At 35.2% G+C, this 22,093-nt stretch overlaps 1 protein-coding gene across 1 annotated transcript in view; it reads right to left on the bottom strand.

The window, feature by feature from the left end:
• Positions 1-22,093, bottom strand: part of LOC308622145 (bifunctional heparan sulfate N-deacetylase/N-sulfotransferase 4) — a gene marked incomplete at both ends in the record, with an annotated part of 257,940 nt that overhangs the window by 93,218 nt on the left and 142,629 nt on the right. Inside the window, 2 exons of the mRNA XM_081243310.1 lie at positions 15,300-15,428; positions 17,513-17,698. Of these exons, the coding sequence (XP_081099436.1) occupies positions 15,300-15,428; positions 17,513-17,698 (315 nt within the window). The remainder of the gene's footprint in view (positions 1-15,299; positions 15,429-17,512; positions 17,699-22,093) is intronic.

The raw sequence follows: 22,093 nt of genomic DNA on the forward strand, positions 1-22,093 counted from the left end.
GGCTCAGTATTTTCCCTCCAGTGACACCAGATAAGATGCAACGAGGTTAATAAATCTAATTAGAAGTGAAGATATATATATATATATATATACACACACACACACACACACACACACAAGGTATTAAATTTATTCCTCTTTTATAACCATCTGTTTAACAGTCAAATGTGCAAAGAATTACAGCCCTCCTTTTCATCATTAAAATTATAAGTTAAAGTTATTTTTCTTGGGTAGTGACAGTCTTAAGAACAGATTTCTGTTTTTCTTTAACACAGAAAAGATTTCATTAAAGATACTAGATGAAGTATACAAAGCCTGTGTGTTTTTCTAAACATAAGTTCATTTTAAAGTCTAAGTCATTGGTTGTTAATTGGAGTCTATTATCTTTGTCATTATAAATGACATCAAATGTCAGTGGATGGTATAAAATTACAACATGTTTCTTGTGGTCTAATAATATAATGATTCTAGAAGTAATTAGCTGAACCTGTTAATTAAAGAGAACAGAAGGAGAAGAAGGTAAAATGGAAGGGGGAAAGAAGGAGGAGGGGGGAGGGGAGAGAGGGGAAAGAGGGAGGAGAGAGAGAAAGAAGAAAAAAACAAAAAAAGGAAAAAATCACAAAGACTATGGATCTAATATTGCAATATTTCTAATTGTTACATGGTTTTAAAATCAATTTAAAAAGACTAATCTTCAAAAGTCCGGAGGTTTGCTCATTTTGCAAAGACAGCCTAGGAAGAAAGGACAGCACATGCTGTTTGTCTCTTATATTACCATTTTCTTTGTGAGCAAAAGACTAAGAAGATTTATTCCTGTGCTTCCCTAAGATGAGGATCATTTTTTTAAAAAGTTCTAGCAAACTTGTGGTGTGATTAAAACAAAACAAAACAAAAAACTATCCTCTCTCAAGGAAGGTTATCATTTTGATGGAATAGCTCAAATATTAAGAAATAAGAATACTAGGTTTGTCTCTCCATCTGAGTATCACATCACTCAACATCCCTATAAATGAATGATCCATAAAACCTGCAGCCCTGACCCTCTGTCCATCTCATTCTCTCCTTTTACTCTTATCCCTCCCTCTTTTTATTATTTGTTCTTTCCAAACCCTTTTCTTTATATGCCTCCAGCTCATTAGCTCATTAGATTCCTCACAGTGTGAAACACCCTTCTCCTTCAATGACACTTAAAACTCTATACATTCTGTTCAGCTCAAATATCACATCGCCCTTGTAGGCGTGTGACAATCTCCCCTTGTCTGTATTTACATGCCTTTCGTGACAGCACGCATCAAACCATATCCAAATTTCTGCTGTATGTTTATTTCTCCCACCAGTCTGTGAGGACTGCACTCTTTGTTTTCTTATGTCTCTGGCACACTAATCATACCTAATAGGTGTTTACTGAATGAATCAAGGAGCCTACAGCTTTGAGGTGATCAAGGAATTTTGAACAATATAGATATAGATATGTATACATATCTGCAATTGCATAAATGTATTCAACCCTGGAAGTTGATGGAGTATAGTTATTGTTGTTAGAATCACTCTCCCTCAAAAAGATTTTTCCCGTTATATTATTATTTTGAACAGTAGTCTGACTTGGAGAGACAGTGTACTATATTGGTAAAAGAGTGGGGGGGGTTGGAACCCAGCCTCCTTAGTTTAAATTGCAGATCTGCTGCTCTCTATCTGCATGATATTGGATTAATTAGCTAACTTCTCTGGATAGTTTCCTCATTCAGAAAATTGGGATAATAATAGCATTTTCATTATGTGGTTGTTGGGAGAATTAAATGAGTTAATACATGGAAAGCATATAGAATTTTAAATATAGGCAACATTGAATAAGTACTAGTTACTCTAAATAGAACAAAGAGCTCTATTACATTAAAAGTAATAGATATCAATACTTGAGAGAATATTGAACATTCCAGATTTATATTTGTGTTTCTTAAGCTATGATTACTAGGTATCTTTTTCTAATATTAGGCAGAAATTAATCTAACCAGTTTGGTAAGGTAAAATGAAATATTACTTTAAGTCAAATTTGCATAAATATTATAAAACACTTCAGGTATATGGATTGTTTTCCATAAAAATTGTAAAATATCTGTGTACATCAAAACAAATAAACAATGATCAAGTATACAGAATTGTTTTCATTTGCACATTAACATTAAATCTTTAGCTAAATATCACTTCCAAAGCTCACAAAGATATCTACCCAGAAATAAGCAATGATTAACCATCAAAAGGTTTAGCAATTTCTATGCCACTCATATCCTCCCTGTACCCTCCACCTCAACATAAATGTTGCTGGACTCATGGAGCTAACGTGGAGTGGATCATTGGTAGTTTGAGGATGGGGAGTGAAACTGGGGAAGGGAAACAGATGGTGAACACATAAATCAATAGGAGAGTTCTAGAGAGTAGTGAATACCATGAAAAAATAAGACAGATAAGTGATAGAGAATGACTGTGAAAAGGACAGGCAGCCACTCTCTGAGGTAGTGACTTTTGACCTGAGACATAAAAAGCAGAAGAAATCAAGGCTAACAAATTCCTGGAAGCAACTCACTCCAAGCAAAGTGATGGTAGCACAAAAGCCCTGAGGGGCAAACAATATTGGCATATTTGAAGGATTCTGTGGAAATAATCATGGCATGGTGAGAATGGAACTTGTTCAATGCAGAGAAGCCAGCAGAGGGCCAGATCATAGATCACGGTTTGAATTTTATCCTGGGATTAAATGAGAAGTCTTTGGTGGGCTTTAAGAATGGCCATGACATGCTGTATTTTGAACTTAACAAGAGCATTCTGACTGCTCTTGGGGATAATGGATTCTATGTGGCCAGAATGATAGCAGTTCTCTGGGGGAGAGATGATGGAGCCATTGGAAGTAGAGTTGACATACTTATTGATAGATTTATTCATTCAACAGATATATAATGGGACCTACTTCGAGAATAAACGTGTAAAAAGAATGTCTTCTGATGTCACTTGGGAGTTTGACTGCTCTCTAGAAAATCATTTCCAAAACCACAATAATTGAGCCAATGATTCCTTACATTGTAAGTCACTATCACTGCACTTCCTATAGATGGGTTTCTTTTCTAAAATCTAAACTACTAAAAATTCAAGAAGCATTATAAGCTATAGCATATTTTTTTAAAGATGAATTCAGCAAAAGATGGAATAAGAGGTGATTCCAATTTGGGGCAAAGTGATGTGTTTAAAGTTTCTTTTTTACATCTTTAAATAGCTCATTATTCCTAAAATCTCTGTGTTTATGATCATAACAACTCAGCCAGTGTAGAAAACTCTGCCTCTATGTATGTGATTGCTTGAGCAAGTTGTTTAAGTGAACTACAGAATGGACTTCTGAAAAGAAATTGCAGGAGAATGGCAATTTTCAAGTCCCATCTTTTATTCACATTTGATTTGAATGTGTACTTGTGTGTATAGAGAGTTTAAGTGGATATGATAACAGCTTCAAGAAGGAACACATCCTTTCATGTGTTTGTTGGCAATCTGTATATCTTCTTTGGAGAAATGTCTGTTTAGGTCTTCTGCCCATTTTTGGATTGGGTTGTTTGTTTTTTTGATATTGTGCTGCATGAGCTGCTTGTATATTTTGGAGATTAACCCTTTGTCAGTTGCTTCATTTGCAAATATTTTCTCCCATACTTAGAGTGGTCATTTCGTCTTGTTTATGGTTTCCTTTGCTGTGCAAAAGCTTTTAAGTTTCATTAGGTCCCATTTGTTTATTTTTGTTTTTATTTCCATTTCTCTAGGAGGTGCGTCAGAAAGGATCTTGCTGTGATTTATGTCATAGAGTGTTCTGCCTATGTTTTCCTCTAAGAGCTTGATAGTGTCTGGATTACATTTAGGTCTTTGATCCAATTTGAGTTTATTTTTGTGTAGGGTGTTAGGGAGTGTTCTAATTTCATTCTTTTACATGTAGCTGTCCCGTTTTACCAGCACCACTTATTGAAGAGGCTGTCTTTTCTCTGTTGTATATTCTTGCCTCCTTATCAAAAATAAGGTGACCATATGTGTGTGGGGTTATCTCTGGGCTTTCTATCCTGTTCCATTGATCTATATTTATGTTTTTGTGCCAATACCATACTCTCTTGATTATTGTAACTTTGTAGTATAGTCTGAGGTCTGGAAGCCTGATTCCTCCAGCTTCATTTTTCTTTCTCAAGATTGCCTTGGCTATTTGGGGTCTTTTGTGTTTCCATACAAATTGTGAATTTTTTTGTTCTTTTGCAGTTCTATTTACAATAGCTAGGACATGGAAGCAACCTAAGTGTCCATTAACAGATGAATGGATAAAGAAGATGTGGCACATATATGTACAATGGAATATTACTCAGCCATAAAAAGAAATGGAATTGAGTTATTTGTAGTGAGGTGGATGAACCTAGAGACTGTTATACAGAGTGAAATAAGTCAGAAAGAGAAAAACAAATACCATATGCTAACATATATATGTGGAATCTAAAAAAAAAAAAAGGTTCTGAAGAAGCTAGGGGCAGGACAGGAACAAAGATGCAGAGGTAGAAAATGGAACTGAGGACATGGGGAAGGGGAAGGGTAATCTGGGATGAAGTGAGAGAGTGGCATGGACATACATACACTACCAAATGTAAAACAGATAGCTAGTGGGAAGCAGCCGCATAGCACAGGGAGATCAGCTTGGTGTTTTGTGTCCACCTAGAGGGTGAGATAGGGAGGGCTGGCAGGAGATGCAAGAGGGAGGAGATATGGGGATATATGTATATGTATAGCTGATTCACTTTGCCATAAAGCAGAAACTAACACACCATTGGAAAGCAATTATACTCCAATAAAGATGTTATAAAATAATAATAATACCTAGCTTATAAGTATTAAGGAAAAAAATAAAAAAGGAACACAATTCTGCTACTTACACTTTATGTTTTGAATGACATTATTGGATACCTTAAATTGTGTTAAAAGTGACAACTATAAATCAGGGAAACACTTCATGCTCAAAATCTTACCTTTTACATCATTTAAGCTAGTAATTTTTATACAGTGCTAAAGGAGGCTGGCAGTCACCATGAACTCTGTCCACAAAAACATGACCTTACTTTACCTGTAAATCTGTTGGCTCCCTTTCTAGTTGTAGTTAATGATATAACAAAGAGGTAATTGAACACTGACTGTTCTGCTGGGTGTGAAGTTCAGTGGAGACAGATCTATAGGATCAAGGCTGGCCGACATGAAGAGTATCTTTCCCCTTGTGATACGTCATGAAAATCAGCCTAGAGTTTTCTATTTGGTTTGTGGGGTTGGGTTTTCTTATTTCTAGAAAGTTCAACTTATTCATCTAAATTATCTGTAATTATGTTTTATTTAGGAAGGTCTTCCATTTTTCATGTCAATAATTTTGTGTACTAAACACAGAGATTGCAATAATTCTACTCACTCCTCATTTGAGCACAACAGTCAGTGTTGACCAAAAAGTATTACAATGTATGGACCTAGTGTTTCCAGAAAATCTCTCCATTAATACAAAACAAAAAATAAATAAAAGGCCTCAAAATCAGCAACACTAACAATAAAAACAAAAACCTTTGGCAAAAACATCTGAGGTACTTTGGTAGACAATAAAATCAAATTAAAAAAACAGTCTTGACCGACCAAGCAAGCACTGGGTTCAATGACTCAGTTTGTTTCACTGAAATAAAGAATAATGGTAGAAATTTTATCATTTAAAAATAGCTCAGAAAACACAATAAGGTGACAACCAAGAATGTTTTCAGAAGCAAATCTTATAATGAAATAAATACCTTTGTATAGGAGACTGTCTTTATCACATGATTTATGTGTTCTAGCAGGGAGAAACAATCAAGCAAAATTCAAACTGTAAATAAAACCAGGGCTTATGGGTTGCTAACACACCTCAGATATCATTGATAATAAAAGTGATATATACTTCTACTTTTTCAAATAAGAATTATGCCCAAATTATATACATTTTCTCTGAAAAATCGAAGCACTTGCTTTTCGTTACGTCTCATACCATCTGTGTAAAACAGTAAGGGAACCAACATTATTTTCCCCATTTTATGGATAGAGAAATTCTGAGGCACAAAGCAATCATAGGACTTTTTCTTCAGTATTTAGCCATCCAGGAAAAATAAAATAAAACAAGATTTTCTGAGTTTGGTTAGTAGACAATACAGTTACATTCCTGCTGCTCATCTGATTTTATGAAAAGAGGAAGAAATGGCTTCCCATTTTCCTTCTTTCTTCCATCCTTAACTCCTTTCTTCTCTTCTTTTTCTTCCTTTTCCTTTTATATTTCCCCTCTCCTTTGTTTCTTCTCCCCCCCTTTTTCATTCCTTCCTTCTCTTTCCTTTCCCATTTCTTCTGATACAACGTTAACAACGCATGTGAAATGTTAAGAGGTAGACACATACAGTTCTGATGCTATAATTTTTATTTATTGCCTAATTGAACAACTACCTATTGAGGCAATACTATTTTCCAGGGGATGCATGTAGCCCAGGTGAGGGAGAAAACATTCACTAAACATAAAGACACCACTGTGAACAGTATTATGCATGTGGCTCTGTGTGAACATATAGCAGTGAGAGCTGACCTAAGCCCGTGAGGGGACCCAGGTGAGCAAAAGAAATTAGAGGTAAAATGTGAGGGAAAATAGTAAGGTTGAGTCAAGAGCAGTGGGAATAGAAAAGTACTATAGGCATAAGAAGGACTGTGTAGGAAGGCCTCGACCTGTCAGCTAGAATTACAAATAACAATTATTATTTGGGTCTATCTATCACTCCCTTGTATAAATTCCTCCCTTTTCACAATAGAATAATAGCATTCAAACTGTCAACATGTCATACAAAACCTTTCATAATTTTATTTATCCACTCTTATGTTCATTTTGTACTTCTGTGAAATGCAAACATTTACAGTTCCCAAACTTGCCACGGTCATTTTACCCTCTGTAACATTCTACAGCTCTCCCCTCTCCTACTGCAAACTCCCATTCCCCATCTCCACCACGCTACCTCATTCGTCTGATGAGTCCCTAAAATGCTCAGTTCAAATATCAACTCCTCTGGACAGGATTCCGAAGCCTTCCTTGAAGGGGTTATACACACACATGAACATCCATACAATAGAACTACTTTATAGTGAACACATCAAGAAGATCTCCTTGAAAAAAAAACAAATAAACAAAAATAAAGCGATTGAGATACAAATACAATTGATGGCATTCTAACAATTCATTATTAATTAAACAACAGCTTCTCAATTATTTTTTGTCAACAATTTTTACATTTGAGATTTTACGAGCCTCAAAGAAAAATTTAGCAAATTTCAACTCAAGCTAACTTGAGTGATAGACCCCTTTGGACATCTGTGGATAAGAGTGTATGGATGGAAATTATAAGACTTTTTCTTTTTAATTCCTCAATGGATACCAGCAAGTTTAATATTTATAAATACTCCTTATCATATCAGCATTAAGTTTTCCATTAAGCCACTAATGGAAAAACTAAGACAAAATAACTTGGGTTCTTAAAATACAAAAATATGAAAATATCAACATGTTTTAGAAAAGAACGCACATTTTTATTTTCACAATATCTTACTCTGAGGAGCAGTTAGAGGAAAATAAAGTAGGAAAACCCGAGATGAAATAAAGTGAAGTGATCCAAAGAGGCCTTTCTCCTTCAATGCACTTTAAAATTTAAAAATAAATAAATAAATGAGAAAGAGAGAAACAATATATATTGAATATATATCTAGGTGTTATATAATTTGTGGAAGAGAGAATAAAATCAACCATTTTGAACACTATGGTGGGTGAATACTCACAAACCAAAAAAAGCACACATATCAATATTAATTTTGTGGGCTCCCACAGAACCCCCTAATTTCTTACTATCTCATCAGCCACTAAATCATATAAAGACTAATACAGAAATGGTTCTGTTTTTTAAACAATCATGAATTCACTGATTTTCCTTCCAACCTATCCCTAATCCTCGAGAGCATTATGCACCTAATATTCATATACTGTAAGCCTCAAAACAGAGAGGAATAAAAGGTTTATCTATTGACTAACAACTACATAAACAGGAGGTTGTATTTTTTTCTGTTGAAAACTTATTTATGCTAAAGAGCTATTCCACTACCTTTCATAACATGCTTTGGGAAAACTAAATTATCCAGTTACACAAGATGAAATAGACTTTCCCAGTAAAATATTGCTGCTTTTCATTTATTTTTCTAGGGAAACAAAATTGAAAAAAACAACACAATTTTATGGATTTGTTCATGATCTAGAAGTATAGAGGAATGTAAATTGTATTCCATCAGGACCTGTAGTAACCATTGTTTTAGAAAGATGCATGTCTACACAATTATAGCAACCTTTCTCTCATTTAGCAAGAAGACAGAGTTCAGGTTTAGGAGACAAAATATCCTGTTCTTTTGTGGTGGTGCACTTTATATTCTGAGCTATTAATTGCTAAGTAAATCCAACTGTGGAAAATCATACAAAACATGCACTACCCCCAAATCAGGAGAAAGCAAAACTTTCTCCTCATTGTCTAAAACCTTATACTAACTCGGATCCTGATTTTCAGTGTGGACAGAAAAAAATATCATCTGTAGTGAGGCCACGGATCTTAGCTGACTCCATATTCTACAGTATCCCTGCTGAGAGTGTGAATCACTGCAGAAGTGGTGATTCATGTCCTTTTGTAAAGGTTAGTCTTGCAAATCTTTAAGAAAAGTAAAAAACAGAAAAAAAAACACCCCCCAAAACACCCCAAACTCAAAAAAACAGATACAGGGGCAAAAAAGAGGTGACTGTAGGTTTTTCAGTAAGTGGAAATATAATTTTCCACATTCTATATATTCTACAGGGGTTCATTCTTCTCACAGTTGGTGGCTGTTCTTCCAGGCTCTAATAACATTAATTGCTTCAAAGTCCCTGCACAGATAAGACGCACATTTCACTGTAGTAGAGCAGTTAGAAGTTAATTTATTATTGTTTTTCTAATAAACACTGCTGGAACATGTGTCAATATCTCCCGTGACCCTGAGTTAGAAATATTAATATATTATTTTATAAAGAAGTATATTTTGATGGAATATATATTTGTTTTGTTCTACATGAAATATCTGATTGTTACAATCTTCTATAAAGTGCAGCATTTATAGGAAATCAAAATCAAAATCGTCAAAGAATATTTGGATGCTTTGAATATCAGTAGTCTGTAATTCTTTTTAATCTTCTCTAAAAAAGACTCGGGATGTTTCTTGCATTTTATTTTGCTGCACCACACATAAAATATGTTTCTGTGAATTATCTTACATATCTACTTCCATATTATTTAAGCATTAAAAAGAACTTAAAGTTTGGTTCAGGTTATTTCATGTTGATGTTTTCCTATGCCTTGCAGCTGCCTTTTCTCTAATCTGTCTGAAGAGCCAGCTCTAATCCATAATGTACTGACCTACTATTAGATTCCATGATTTTGGAGATTGATATACATGAGAAAGGAAAGCTCATTAACCAGCCTAGGTGTATGAAGTTTCAGGAGACAGCTCATGGGGAAGTATATCATTGCGGTTCCATTATACTCTACTGTCAATTTCAAGTACACTGCTGTTTCATGGACATATTTTTTGCTCACCTGAATTTGCAACTGGCCAAAGAACGGACAAAGGTTAGTGAGTCTAGGCACTGCTCTGAACTTTGGACAATGTAGACTTCCTGGTTACAGTACTGCCTTTTTAAAGCAGTCTAGAATCGGAGCATCTTTAGATATATATATGTTAAGAAAACTTAGAAAATTCTATCTTCATACTGTTCTTTGTGTAGCACAAAACTAAAATGAGCTAGAAAAAAAAATTAAATCCGGTAAGGCATAGTCATTTCAAGCTTTTATATTTACTGGTGATACCATCTGATAAGACTCCAGACTTCCTTACTATTGCCAGTTGCTGCATATTTTACAGGGTAGTGTCTCGACTTGAATGTTGGTGGGTTACCTGGTGTAAGCTGTTTCACCTCATACGTGATTAAATTATCTTTCTTCCTATCTGTACAAAGATTATATTGAAAATACAGGAAGAATTTGGCTCTAGGGAAATACATGTTAGTATTTGACAAGTGTGGAACAGTGCAGGCAAATATCAATATGTGATGAGGTCATGATAGAATCTAAAAAAAAAATGAGGAAGGTACCTGAACGTTAAGTAGACAGATGCTTAACTCTCTTTTTGAAATGTCACTCAAACAGTCCTAATATCATTTAATTTTCAATTTTTACATTCATTTAGGCAAAACAAGTTGGTATCTAAGGAAATCAAGAAACCCCATTTCTTGCAGTTTTCTAAATCAAAAAATCTAACATGCAACAGTATTAGGAGTTCATATGTGAGTCAAGATGTAAAAATATATTTCAATTTGCATTTTCTGCTTTATGATATATTAGAAATAATGACATATTTTAAAATGTGTCAAACTGTGAGAACAGGATAGCAGCTAGAGTCAAAATTAAACTTAAAAAAACTATTGAAAATGCATAAAGAAAAAATATCAGAGATCTTTGAACACAGAAAGGATACAGGTCTATTCTAAAGGGGGAGGGGTGACACAAAATAATATGAATTCCTAAATTGTAAGCTGGACAGGGAAAGAGGCTATGCTGGTCTTGGTGTGGTTCATGCCTTTCTGACTGCAGAGCAGAGTTGTGGAAGTTATAAACCAGAAAACAAAAATATGTGGAACTTTTCAAGGTTATTTAATCCAATCCCGTTCCTTTAGGTAGATGAACTCCCAAGGCAATAAGAAAGAACTATATAGTCATTGATTCTCTTTTAAAGTACTCTAGAGGGGGAAATTCCAGGATATTCCCCTCACATACTTTTCCAGCTTTTATTAGACTCATAGGATGCTTGCATACAAGTGAACCTAGAAACTACCAACCAGTTCAAAATGGTCTGCTAAATCTGGCACTAATATTTCTTTCAGTATATTGATGATAGAAAATTTTTTCTCTTCTATTTCCCTCAATACATCTACCACTGAATATCTTCCCATTTTTATCTCATTTTTTAGTTCTTATACATGTTGATAAGTTACCATTTCCCTTTTTCATCTGACCTTATAATCATAGACTAAAACTAAATACATAATGCTGGTCTGTAATATGTAAAATTAAACCTACTTCATATTTTTTATATTTTACAGTGAAAAAGATATACCCCACGTCTAACTGGATAAGAACAGAATCACAGTCTTAGCGTCAGATTAAAAATAAAAGATTCCACATTCCTACAAAATTTCTGTTTAGACAACTTTAATGACAAGGAACTGAATAGGACATGATGCAGCCCATACAATTTTCTGGCAGATTTGCTCTATCTTTATATAATATTTATCCTTATATAATGCTGGCATTATACACTATTTTGTTCAAAAGTAATTTTGGGGCTTTTCATTATTCCCTGCTAAGTTTCATCTTGCTAGATTTTGTCTATCACTCCAATTTGCTAAGTATAACTGGGTATTAACATTATCATCTGGTGTAATTACCCTCACTGCCAGCTTTGTGTCATGCTATCTATATCTTTATTCATCCATTCATTAACATACTGAAAACCAAAAAGTAAAAGGACAAAATTCTATGGATCATTTACAAATCAGAGGAGAAAATCACCACGCAGGAGAGGTGTTATAGTATAGGCTGTCTACAGTATTTCCATGATGTGAAAGTATAGATCATTATTGAAAAAATGAAATAAAGTTAGATTGGCCTTAAATCTTTAGAGTTTATGCTAACACTATGATCACTTTTCCTACTTATAAGTCCTCACAGACATCAATTTTCCTAGGTAGAAGAGGTGGTCAGTCATCCTTCTCTATGATTTCATGGATGTTGAATGCTTTTTACTAAAATCATATTTCCCCAAGGAACTTTGATACCTAAATTAATACAATCATAGACCTCTCATTCGGGAATAGGCTCTGTTAGATTACAAATATTCTTTAGAGTTAGTATATTAATTAATTACTGTTGAAAACATACCTTCACATCAATTAATTTATAGATTTTTTTTCTTCAGCATGGTTTTGGTGAAAGAATAAGGAGATACTCTTTATTCTGACAAAGAATTAAGTGATGATTGGAGAAAAAGAATAGACCAGAGGAGAAGGCTGGGTATCAGTGTTATTTTTTGTTTTCTTCTTTCCTCATTCTCTTCCTGCAGACTCCATCTTTGCCAGCCTTGCTGGAACCATATAACTTAAAATAATAATTAATCAAGCAGCCTCAATACTTCTTTGTTCCACATCGGTAAAATGACTATTGATCATAGCCCATCATCTGTGATGCCTCTCTATTCACAATAGGACACATGTACAAAAAATTTCAAGCTTACATTATCTTTACTTCATTCATCACTTCCTCCCCTCTTTCTGTGTTCCCCTTTTCATTTCACTTACTTCCAGTCTGCTCCCACCTTATGTTCCTCATTAGGAATGATAGTTAATTTTATGTCTCAACTCAACTGGACCACAGGTTACTCAGATATTTGCTCAAACATTATTCTGGGTGTGTCTGTGAGGATGCTTTTGGATGAGATTAACAACAGAATTGATCAATTGAGTAAAGCAGATTGCCCTCCCTAATGTGGATGGGCCTCATCTAATCAGTTGAGGCCAAATTGAACAAAAAGTCTCACTCTCGTGAGTAAAAAGAACTCCTCCTGCCTGATTGCCTTTGAACAAGATTGTTGCTTTTTGGTTTTGTTTTTTTCCTGCCTTCGAACTTGAACTGAAACATTGGCTCTTCCTGGGTCTCAATCCTACCAGCTTTTGGACTGGAACTATACCATTAGTTCTCCTGGTTCTCAAGCCATAGAACTTCTACTAGAACTACACTATCAGCTCTCTTGGGACTCTAGCTTGTTGACTATAGATTTTGAGACTTGTCAACCTCCATAAACACATAAGCAAATTCCTTGTAATAAATCTCTTCTCCCACTCATCCTCTTGGTTCTGTTTCTCTGGAGAACCCTGACTAATATATCTGGTAACTTCTGCATATGCAGCTCTAGAACTAAGCCCTGTTTTGATCTGGGTTCTGTCAGATGCTGCTTGTAGTCTGTCTCCATAGAGAGCTGAGTAGCATCTACCTAGATTGCCTATGGCTATGCTATTCATGTTTTGTGCAACATTATTCCTTACTCCCATATCTTTGTGGATCATTATTTGTCTGATCCAGGCTCGTATCACCATACATAGAATGTCCTATATTATCCACACTATTGACTATCTCTAGCATTGCTCTTTCTTCTGTGTCTATCTGGGTCTCTCTCCTTTACTCATGGATCCTACTTTAAGATCACCAGCAATTCACAATGATAAAGTAACTGCAGTTTGTGATTGGACTCTAGGAGTCTCCTGAAAACTCCCCTCTTCCACCATTCTATTCCTCTGCAATTAAAATAAATCTGTGTGGCAGTGGTAAGTTTTTAAGTAAGGTAAGTTTTTACCTTACATTGGTAAGTTTTTAAGTTTTTTAAGCTAGTTCACAACAAGTGCTAAAGATAGAAATGCCAAATAGTCTTTCATCTTATTTAAGGGACCAACTATTAGTCTCTGAATGATGTTTTATAAAGAGTACTGAATTCAAAAATTTTTAAAACAGTTATAAATCCATCTCTTTAACGACAAGTAGTCAGATGGGTACCCAGGTAGTAAATATCAGTAACAATCAGACCTGGGGAGCAAGAGGTTTTGGGGAGGCAATCATCAGTGTTCTGATGCTTATCTCTTCCCCTGAGTAGGTGACCAGAGCAGATTTGGGGTTGGGAGTGTAGCTCCAGAGTGAAAACGGTATGAAGATGTGACCCTTGCCTCTATGGAGATCAAATTCTCAATAAGTGAGGGAAGGGTTAAAGAGAAAGATTTCCCACATTTGCTTGCATTAACATACACATGCATACCTCAATTTCCAAAAAAATATATTTGTAACGTTTTTGATTCTTTTAAGTCTCAATGAATTTGAATTATACACAAAAAAAATGGAATATCCAAAAGGAATACTTTTGAGGAACATTGTCCAGTTCAACAAGCTTGTTTTACAGGAGAGCAAGCAAGTTCTGAGAAATAGAGTTTCTTGATAAGATCATAGAGCAACCAATCTGTTCCCCAGTTTAGTGGCACCCCAACACAACAGACCATTTTGTTTTGTTTTGTTTTTAATAGTTCTGGAGTTTGAGGAGGTTTGTTGATTACTCACACTCATGTGAAGCATTTTTGCCTCCCGCTTCCCTATCCCTCCAATCCAATTTAAAAGTTTTCATCTTTACACAAGGTAGGTTTTTATTTAATTCTTCAGGAATTAAAAACACCATATATAAATTATCTAAATAATTTGTTTAAAACATACCTGGAGCTTTGCCACAGACAACTGGGCTACAGTTTTGTTTAAAGCATAAATCATTTTCCCTGAGTATGAAAATTCTTATACTAAACAAGGTGGACATGGCATGCAACTCACTATTTCATATTTTTTATTGGTGCAGTGGGATGTAAAAAAGGACATGCCTCTTTAAGGCCTCAGCAATGGAATCTTTATGGGAAAAAACTGAGAATGCTGAAATAATCTCAACATTATCTAATGATAATATATTCCCACACTGCTATACTTTTCCATATATAACTGGAAATAAAATTGCAAAACTTTGAAAGATGAAAGGGCACAATTGAAAGGGACAAATTCTCTAGCTTTGATTCCAAATAAAATTAATGGAGATTTTAAAAACAGGCCTCAGATGACCCTAGTATACAAAGATAATGCATAGCTGTGTATTTTCAATGCAGTTTTGCATTGTGATCATTTTTAGGGACTGAAATGTATGTCTACTAATACCTTGAGCTAGGAGCAAATTCAACTTATAGACAAAATATGCACCACAATATTGTGAATGTTAATTTGTGGTTATAGAACTGTATATATGTCTTTACTACAATTCAACTATAGGACACAATATTGAGATATCTTACATTAAACTGTTATATTCAACATATGAATCTTAACAAATCTGTGTTTTTCTTGATTGACGATTATAAAGGGAATTGAATATTTGGAGATTTAGTCTAATTTCTCTCTAGTATTTACCAACTATTCTTGTGAGAGGGTTGACAATAGAAATAAAATGAAACATATATTTGAAAGTTCTGATGTTACAGTAAAAAGCATAAGTAGAATACGTACTGGGTTTAGAAGGATTGTGAGGAAAAGTTCACCTCCTCGGATACTTTTATCCAATTCTTGGGGGCCTCCTGGATACTCTTTGTAGAAAATAGTGTGTGTGAACAACCCACAGGTCTGTCGAGGGAGGACCTGAGGAAAAAGAAAAAGCAGCACATTGACACGACTTAATTAAAAGCTCCATCACTGTGTCATGACTTCAGAGTCTGTGAATTTCATTCCTATTGGAGTTCCTTAACTGATAAAGCCAAAATCTTACTGTAATCAAGAGTTGATGTTGGTGTAATTATGCACATATTAAGAGACTTGCTAAATAAAAGCTATAGGACAGCAGTCCCCAACTTTTCTGGCACTAGAGATGGGTTTCATGGAAGACAATTTTTCCACAGATTGGGGTGCGGGGTGTTCAGGCAGTAACACGAGCTATGGAGGGGATGGTTCAGGTGGTAATGTGAGCGATGGGGAGCCACAGATGAAGCTTCGCTTGCTCACCCACCACTCACCTCCTGCTGCACAGCCTGGTTCCTAACAGGCCGTGGACCAGTACCGGTTTGTGGCCCCGGGGCTGGGGACCCATGCTATAGGACATATAGGTTAAAGCATTTTCATTCATGCCTATAAATCTCACCCATCATCTGAGTTATGTTAAAGAAATGGTAAAAAATAAAAGTCTTCTTAGGGTTGGTTTAATTCAAATATAGAGATTCTCCAGGGTTGCATTTTTCATGGTATTAGACCATTACTCTCCTTGTTTCTGAAATACAGTTTTACATGGTCCTCAGGTTCTGGGATTCAAAACAATGAGTTTTCATCACCCTTGCCACCTTTACTTTGTTTTGTTTGCCTACTCTGAATTAAAAATTTAATCACAGTAGTAGTCAGATCATCTAATGATTGCTTTCTGCATATTCTGTGGTTAATTCTGTTGTACATCTGAATGTTCAGCAGCGAAAGCAAATAAGTAATTTTATTCCAAAACTTATTTTGAATAAAAAAACTATTTATAATCTAGTGGAAAAATGCATCCAATTGCACAGAATGGCTATAATTTTATTTATTCTTTGCTTAATTTTCATAACAGTTTGTATTAAATTCAAGGTAAATGAATGTGTGTAGTATTGGCTTAAAGGAATGTTTTTATTTAATAATATACCAAATGGTCATGTTACTCAGTTAAGAAAACTGTTTTCACTTTGCTTTGCAATTATATCAGAGGAATATTTTTTATATCGCCTGGATTTCTATGGACACCATATACTATTATTTGCATTATCAATAGCTCCATTTAAATCCAAGGTTTCTTTAGGTCTTCTAGTACCAATTTACAATAAAATATTAAAGTTTTATTATTAAAGAATATTGAGTATTGGCTCTGGTTAACATATGTGTTATTACTTTTTCTTTGGTTTTAGATAATTATTAGATAGACAGACAGACAGGTAGATAATTCTAATAGCAATCTGAACAATGGACTGAAAAGATGTAAATATTTAAAGGAGGGAGAACAGTTTGTAAACCTTTCCTATGATCTTGGCAACTGATGATGAGAACATGATCTAAGGCACTGGACGTGGGGATGGAAGTTTTAAAATGAACTATTTTATCTCAAAGTAAAAAATAGGATTTTTTTCATTCCAATGAATAATTATAAATTCCCATCTAATATTCATTTGATTTTATTCTCATTTATAGGAGCATATCATTCTTACATCAGATTATTATTTTTTCAATTAATATATCTGAAAAGAAAATATATACCTTTGTTTTCATAGTATGCAAGAAAAAGAACAATGAAAAATGCTATCTTAAGATTCTTGAGTGTCTGAAATCCAAAATAAACTGAGTAGATAAATTTAGCTTTCAGATGCTATTTGTTAGATTCTGTCTGTTGATAGTGTAGTGACTTGAGAGGTGTTTAATAGACATGGAGAAACTCCCCAGAAGTATAAGATCCCTAGACAAAACTTTAATCCAGAAACTGCAGTGGATGACCTATATGAAACCCGTTTCCAATATTTTGAGCTTGCCTTGAATTTGCCAAAACTACCCCACAGCTTAAGAAGCAAGTCTATGGGTAAGCAATGAATTAATGTGTGACCACCATGGTAGACAAGGGATTTATGATACTCATGTAAAAGAGTTTTGAAGTTAGATTTTGTCTTCATTCCACATGTAGATACTAAGAACCTTCAATACACACAGCAGTATGTGCTCACCATGATGCTATCGTGAATGAAGCCCTTTCGGTACCGTGCAGGTTTCAAATGTGGATACTCTTCAGTGCTGGTGACCTGAATACCCCAGACCTTCTTCCAAGCTGCATACAGCTGAATATGAACTGGGTAGACCCCTGAGTGATGTGGTGCCACAGCATAACCCATGTTGATAGGTATTCCATGTTCCTAAAAGAAAGACAGAACAACATCATATGGAGTGTGGTCAATTGAATTCAACTAAAATTGTTTCCACAAACATGTATGCTAAGGATTAGAAATATAAGAACTATTAGGGTAGATTTTTATAATCCTATGATAGACATAGTAAATACTTTGGGCATGTGGTATGTAGCTAAGATTAACTCTGAATTTTGAATACAGAAGGTTTGGAGGGAAGAGAGGAAGAAGATATGGCCCTTTCTCAGACAGATACAAAAAAAAAAAAGGTGCCACTTGAGTAAGTACCCAAATATGGAAGATAGAATAGCCCAATGTGGGGTGTGTTTGTGTGTGTGTGTGTGTGTGTGTGTTTCTATGATGTTGAAGACAACCAGAAAGGTAGGTATGAACCATAATGTGATAAGCTTTTACTGTTGACCTAAGGGATTGGGATTTATTCTATTTGAATAGTATAGACAGGAAGCTCTGTGAGCATGGAGGGCCATGATCTGCTCTATGTCTTAGGAAGAAGGATATAGTAACATGTTAAGATGAACTAGAAGTGGGGAAGAAATGAATCAAGGCCGTTCATTAGGAAGCTATTACAATGGCACATGAGTACCTAAACTAGATTGTTGGTGGTCGGATTAAATGCCTGGGGATAAATGCCATACAAGATTCAGTGATGTTTTGGATACAGATGGTAAAGGAAAAGTGAAGATTGTTTTTGGATCTTAGCAGCTCAATTTATTTTTATAAAGCCTACTGTTTACTATGAGATGCTTGCCTTGGGTAGACAGTCAACTCTAAAGGAAATGAGGTATAAATTTAAAACAAGAATATGAAAAAAATTGTCAAAGAATGGTATTATATTGTGAAGTACACGATACAAATCTGCAGTCTTCTAATTTCTGCTTCTATATATTTCTCCTTTTAAACACTTATCTGCTTTATAAAGATGCCTTATAGGATTGAATCTCATCAATTGAGGTTATAAATGACAATATACAGTAATACATGAAGGCTGATTGAATCAATAAACAGAACACAAAAGTATTGACAATTGCCATTTATATTTTCTATTACATGACACACAGCATAGGAAAAGAATTCAGTTTGGCATAATAAGCAAGTAGTGAATGGGTCACATATCTACAATACCTAAGTCATACGCCACATTCAGTTCAGATGATGGGCCATAAATATTTTGCAAGTTTCCTTCATTCTTCCTTTTATGGAATGACCCTCATTGTATAGACAAATTCATCTCTCTTTCACTAGGAGTATGTGTTTTCTAACATCTATTACAATAAATGACTGTAGAAGGACTGAATTATGAAATTACTGCTGTAAAATGATCTGGAGTCTTTGGCTAGGTACTGGGGAAAATTCATTTCTTTGTGTGTGCAGAGGAAAAGTACTTCTTCCAGGAGCCTGTATTTTCAATATAAAGCAAAATTGGAAAAGTCCAGTAACAAAACTACTAGGAAAATACCAGAGGGAGCAGGCAACTACTGTTACCCTGACACTCACTGAGAAGCATGTACTGGAAAAAGCCTTAGATCCCTAGTTAGTTCCATGTTGCCCAGTGAACTGTCACAAATTGTTCTGAGGATGAGTATCGCAGAGTAGCCAAGATGTGGATGCACTGGGTATGAGATACAGATGAACTTTCTCATGAGAGAAATCTAAGGTTAAGGGTGTTCAAACCTTTCTGTCTGGTAAATAGAATTTGTGTGACTGTTGCTTACAGAAGTAGTTCTGATTTACAAAAAGGGAGAAGACAATCTGTTATACTCTTACTACTCTTTCAAGTGATTCATACCGAGGTTTCATAACTGTCTTGTCCCATGACTAGAAGGATAACAAAATCATCGGTGTATGAATCCTAATAGTCTTCACCAATCATTTTGTTAGTGTCCATTTTTTATCACTGTTTAATATTTTATTTCAAATTTTGGGCCCAGAACACTAGATAAGTGTGCAAATCTTCCAGAAGCAAAGAGATAAAAAATAAAACAATGAGAAAATTGAAATATTAAACAACTGTATCTCTTCAGAAAAAAAAGACATTTCACTTTTGACAGGTAGTAAAATGAATTTTAGAACTTTCATGAAAAAACCAGAAGGTAAAAAGCAATTGATTTGGGGAGTAGGAAGGAAGTAAAAGGATTTTATTATATTTATTGATTTCTGGGGGCTTAATGTTCTACTGTTTATAAGGTCATCTTATCACATTGACAACTGGAGCTCTATCAAAATAGTAAATCACACTAGGTAATTATGAGTTTATATTTTTTCAATCTAAATGATAACACAAAATGAAAAGTAATTCCCTAGTCAAACTCTTTTTCTGTTATCAAGGGGATTGCTATAGCAACCTTCATTCTTTACTGTTCAGAGCTTAAAACACCCTTCACAGTGACTTGGTAAACTAAAAAGTGAGCTAAACACATATTTACACAAGATCACAAAAATTGCAAAATTTGAAGGACTTTCTAATGTGAATATAGGAAGCATTTGAGACTACATAATTAGACATGTAAATGACAGAGTAAACTAATTCAAACATGGCTTTTATTATTTATTAAAACAATGTCTTTGAAAAGATCTAGGAGTTCTATAATACCATAATATAAGATGGCACCACAAATATTTATGGGAAGCTTAACTTGATCATTCCTATTTATATGAAATTCCCAGTTGATTGGAAAATGAGATAATGTGGTAACTTACAGACTATATAAAAATAGGGTCATCATTTTTCAAAAACTAAAATAAAATATATTTAGCACCAAACATCTAACAATAATGGACATGATCTCATTTAATTTTTCTTTAATCATTCCTACTGATCTTATCTTCTTGCAATTGCTTAGTACCTGATAGTTATGAAGTGTTTTTACATTCATGTCTAAAATTATCCTCATAATTACCCTGTGAGGTGGTCTGGATTAGCAAATGTGGAAACTGAGGCTCAGAGAAAGCAAATGACTTACTCATGTTCACAAATGTCAGAGCTAGAATTATACTAAGTCCTCTAAATTCATTGCTTTTGCTTTTCTACTAGGTTGCTACTACTGTGACCCTCTCTCCCCACTCCAAGTTAATGACTAGAAGCACTTGACTGACAAAAGGGAATTGGTTTTAATATATATTTCTGAATTGGAACTCCTACCACTCTATTTTTACTTGGGGGGGGTTATAAAGCAAAATTATACATTTCCCAAACTCTGCCACTATCATTTTTTTTTTTTTTTTTTTGCGGTACGCGGGCCTCTCACTGCTGTGGCCTCCCCCGCTGCAGAGCACAGGCTCCGGACGCGCAGGCCCAGCGGCCATGGCTCACGGGCCCAGCAGCTCCGCGGCATGTGGGATCCTCCCAGACCGGGGCACGAACCCGTATCCCCTGCATCGGCAGGCGGACTCTCAACCACTGCGCCACCAGGGAGGCCCTGCCACTATCATTTTTGATGCAAACAAGTTTCAGCCAATTAGAAGTACTTAGGATAGATGTCAGAAGGAAGTAGGTGGGCAGTTGCTAAAGTCTGGCAGCTCCTGGCTCCTGTTGCTGGTACGTAAGATCTTTTCTGAAGCAGTATTTGGTGCCCATTTGCAGGGCAGTGGTGAAAACTTATTGCTTCTGTCAGAGCTCCAGTGGCAGCTTTAAAAGCGGTGGCCCTGCTAGGGAACCAGTTCTGTCTGGCTCTGCAAAGTCCCAGAAGAGTACAGCCTAGAATCTGCTCCATCAGCCCTTCCAAAGTTTTTGGAAGCACTTAAATCACTGAATAAAAACTCCCTTTAAAAAAGTTCCAAATGGCTTCTGTGTCTATCATGGAAATCTGACTGATACAAGTGGTCTTTCCCCTTTCTAATAAGTATAAAAGGTTTAAGAGGTTCAGGTGAGATGTCAGTGGTTTGAAACTAAGAAAACTAGAAGAAGAGTTTGCTAAAGCACTGCCCAGTATTTCTCCAAGAAAACTCACTGATACATGTGAAACACCTATTTGTCTAGCTAGATACTATCATGTTATATATATGACTGTTAAATCCTATGTTGATCAGTCAATGACTAGTGTATAGAGAAAATAACTAGGAGACTAGTCTGTTTAAATAATAAATTTCACAGGTCAACCCCATGGTGAAACCATGTTATAACAAAAGAAGGGGAACGGATTGCACTGAAAGAACATTGCTCTAATGGATTAATTCTGATGACTTGCAAGCACCTTTGTGCCAGCACGTAAAGCAATATCCCTTCATAGGATAACCACGTCCTAATATACAGGCAAAAAGAACTGCAGGCATCATATGCAGAGGTGGTCAGTCATTGGTAGATACTCTTTAGAAGACCTGGCACACCATAGAGAACCAGAGAAGAAAAGGAGAAAACTAGGAGTTGGGAGGATTGGACTCATGGAC

Source organism: Mesoplodon bidens (assembly GCF_964165515.1).
Source record: "Mesoplodon bidens genome assembly, chromosome: 1".
In the NCBI taxonomy this organism is placed as follows: Eukaryota; Metazoa; Chordata; class Mammalia; order Artiodactyla; family Ziphiidae; genus Mesoplodon; species Mesoplodon bidens.